General features: G+C 44.2%; 1 protein-coding gene across 1 annotated transcript in view; it reads right to left on the bottom strand.

Annotated features, from left to right (window-relative positions):
* Window positions 1-1,927: 1,927 nt before the first annotated feature.
* IGF2 (insulin-like growth factor 2) overlaps window positions 1,928-3,252 on the bottom strand; it is a 9,597-nt gene continuing 8,272 nt past the window's right edge. The window contains exon 4 of the mRNA XM_010003901.1: window positions 1,928-2,093. Coding sequence (XP_010002203.1) covers window positions 1,928-2,093 — 166 coding nt within the window. The remainder of the gene's footprint in view (window positions 2,094-3,252) is intronic.

The following is a 3,252-nucleotide window of genomic DNA, read 5'->3' as shown; positions in this document are numbered from 1 at the left end:
AATCTCCCAAAGGTAAAATTTCCAGCAGTGGCCACCAGAAGCCACAATGAAGACAGACCTCAACCCTGCAGAGGAACACCTTTTGGTGCAAAGAAAACCAAAGGGCTGAGGCAAGTGGTGGAATGGGGACAGGAAAGCAGACACATCCTCTTTCCACCTCCAATAAAATGTCTGTGCAAAGGAAGCACCCGGCCCTGCAAAAACCATTTTAACCAACCACAAAAATCCCAAGAGAAAGAACTCTGAAAAATTTTTATTTTTTTTCTTACTGCAAAATTTAAAACCTTAAACTGGTTTAAAATATGCATTCCTAAGTGCCTAAATCAGTGAGTCCTCTTTTGAGGTGGAAAATGTTTTCCAGCTCAAGTCATCTGGAGCAGAAGGCTGGACTCAGCAAGGTGCTTATGTCTCGGCCATGCCAGTGGGACTGTGCAGATGAAGCAGTCTTTGGCTGATCTTGGGGATTAGGGCTGCTTGGACACTGTTCACCCAGCAGTTGCTCTACTACTGAACTGAAATCACAGGATTTTACCTCCCATTTGCACTGGCGCACAATGGGTATGTGCGACAAAAAGCACCTCATTGGGATCCCAAAAAATGTATCTACCCTGAGAAACCAGAGAAGCTCTGTCTATCAGGAAACCTAATCTAGATTGAAACTTTTTTCCTCCTTTCTGCCTTTGGCACATCTTCAGCACTCATTCAGCTTTTGGGTGTCCAGGAACAGCCCAACTCATACAAAACTGAAGCTAAGCAAATCCCAACACATACTGGGAAATATCCCCAAACCTCACGCAGGATCAGGGGGCACTAGCAACGGGATTGAGGCTTCAGGGATGTGTTTTCAGGCATCACAGTGCCTCAACCTCTTACAGCTTTGAGCCCCAAAAAGAAAACCTGTAACACTCTCTCCCTCCAAGAAGAGTGGTGCTTGGCATGGCCTTCTCCCCACCCAACTCTCACCCAGCAACAAAAATAAACGAAAAGTAAAAGAAAAGTCAGGCTTCATATTCTGGATGGATATTTATTTGTTCAACAGATTTTCTTTTCTTTTTTTTTCTTTTCTTTTTTTTTCTTTTTTTTTTTTTTTCTTTTTGGTACAAAGCATCCAGGAAAGCTTTTACTCCTCTTTTTAAAAAATAAAAACTAGGTTTCTTTTAAAAAAAGACATATGAAAAGGAAAAAAAAAAGTAAATTAATTGCAATTGCTGCGGTTTTATTCTGCCTTCCCCAACCCACCCACTTCCCTTCCCCTCCAATTTGGACCAATTTTCATTCTTTTCCATATATATTTAATAAAATAAATAAAGGGTTTTCTTTGTTGTGTATTGTAGTGCCTTCTTTTTTTTTTTAAACAAAGGCTTCATGGCTCAACATTGCAAGGTAATAGCAAACAAAAGGATTACACATTAAAATCCTCCCCCTTTCAGGAGTCCCTCTAGCCCTCCCCTCCAAAACCACGAAATAGAATGCAATTCAAGTAGTCTTTTTTTTTTTATGTTTTAAATGTATGGATATATAAGACAAAGCAAGTACAGAACTGGTTAACAGAGTGTCCCCATTTTATTAGCAAGTGAGAGTATATCATAGGGAGATGTAATTGATTTCCCCCTTTTTACGGTTCCTAGACAGATAATATATATTATTTTAAAACCAACCTATTTTACAGCCCTCTGCCCACCTCTCAAACCCATCCACTCACCAAGTCCTGAGCCTCAAGCCAGAGACCTGCCCTTTCCCCATGTCCCGTGCAGTGGTGCTGGCCCTGCAGCCCCCCGGGTGCAGCCCCCTCCTCCGCAGCCCTGGGGGTGCCAGGGGAGGAGGGCAGGGGGCGTGGGGCAGGGAGGGGGGTCCGGCGAGAAGGACGCAAAGGGCAAGAGAAGGAAAAGGAGATGAGGGGGCACGGAGCTGGCGCTCCTGCAGGGGCTCAGCAGCGAGGGCCTCCCACCCACCCGCCCACTCGCCAGAGCACACGGGTGGGCGCGCAAGGCGCCAGGGTGGGCAGGAAGCGGTAGGTCCCCCGCAGGTCAGGAAGCCAAGCTCCACTGGGGGGTCCATGCAGACGCAGGGCCTCACGTTGTAACTGGCAACACCTTCACCATTCAAAACAGTTTGTCTCTAGAACAGGTCCCTTTTAGTCTAAATCATGGTGTTTGGTGGTTGTTTTTGTTTTTTTTTAAAAAAAAAGGATGCGTGTCAATGTATTTCTCTGTGTGCGTGCATCTGTGTACATGAGTAACAGCCAACTAGCTCATATGGTCATGACCAAGCTATATTTTAGAAGAGAAAAGAAACACATTTATCACACTTTTCCTAAAACGAAAAGCTAAGATTTCAAGTTCAGTATTCGCTATCTTGTCCTTCCCTCCCCACCCTCCCTTGCTATTTCTGGGTTTTTTCCCTTCCAACTTACTTTAGCACCATAACACATTTTAAACATTACAATCCCTCTTCAGATACTACACAAAATGTCCCATAAAAATAGTGCTTTTTTGCCAAAAAAGTTATATAATATATTATATATATAAATCAACTAAATCCGTTGCAAATGTGCAATGCAGACGCCTCCTCCATTTAAAGTGAGCATCAGCTCACTTTTTATTCCTCTTTCCTCTTTCTTCTCTCTTTCTTGTTTTCTCTCTCCTGTTCCTCTCTTTCTCATGTCATCAATGATTTCAAAAAGGTGCAAGTCGATTTGGAATCTTGTAATGAAGCACACACACAAAAATGCAGATGGGGGCTCCTCGGAACTTCTTCAGGTATGTTTTTTTTTTCTTTTAAAGGTGCAAAAGAAAGTTATAAAAGCTAAAAAGAAAAAAAAGTGGGGTGGGAATGAGGCAAAAAAAAAAAAGTGTATCCCTCAATATTTCTCCCCATTTGACTTTTGTTTTCACTTTATTGTCAAGAAAGACACGGAATGGACTCTTCTTCTTGAGAAAAAAAAAAAAGATTAAAATAAAAATATAACTTCATATCCTTTTTTTTTCCCCTCTTGCTCTTTGTCTTCTGGCGTTGGCACCGGGGGGATGTCACGCAGCACCCGGCAGCAAAAAAAAAAGTTCAAGTGCCAAAACTGTCCCTTTGCTTGGAAATTCTGGGGGCGCAGGGGAACAAGACAGGCCCGGGAAACGCAACCACCCTCCCCCCCACCCCGAGAGGACGATGCCGGGAGCGGCGCCGCGCGCTGCTGCTGCCGCCGCTGCCGCCGCCATCCCCTCCCTGCTGGGTCAGTTGGTGGGTCGGGGGCGGGGC

The sequence above is a fragment of the Chaetura pelagica genome, unplaced genomic scaffold, assembly GCF_000747805.2.
Source record: "Chaetura pelagica isolate M959 unplaced genomic scaffold, ChaPel_1.0 scaffold28, whole genome shotgun sequence".
Taxonomy (NCBI): domain Eukaryota; kingdom Metazoa; phylum Chordata; class Aves; order Apodiformes; family Apodidae; genus Chaetura; species Chaetura pelagica.
This window is presented reverse-complemented; position numbering and strand designations above follow the sequence as displayed.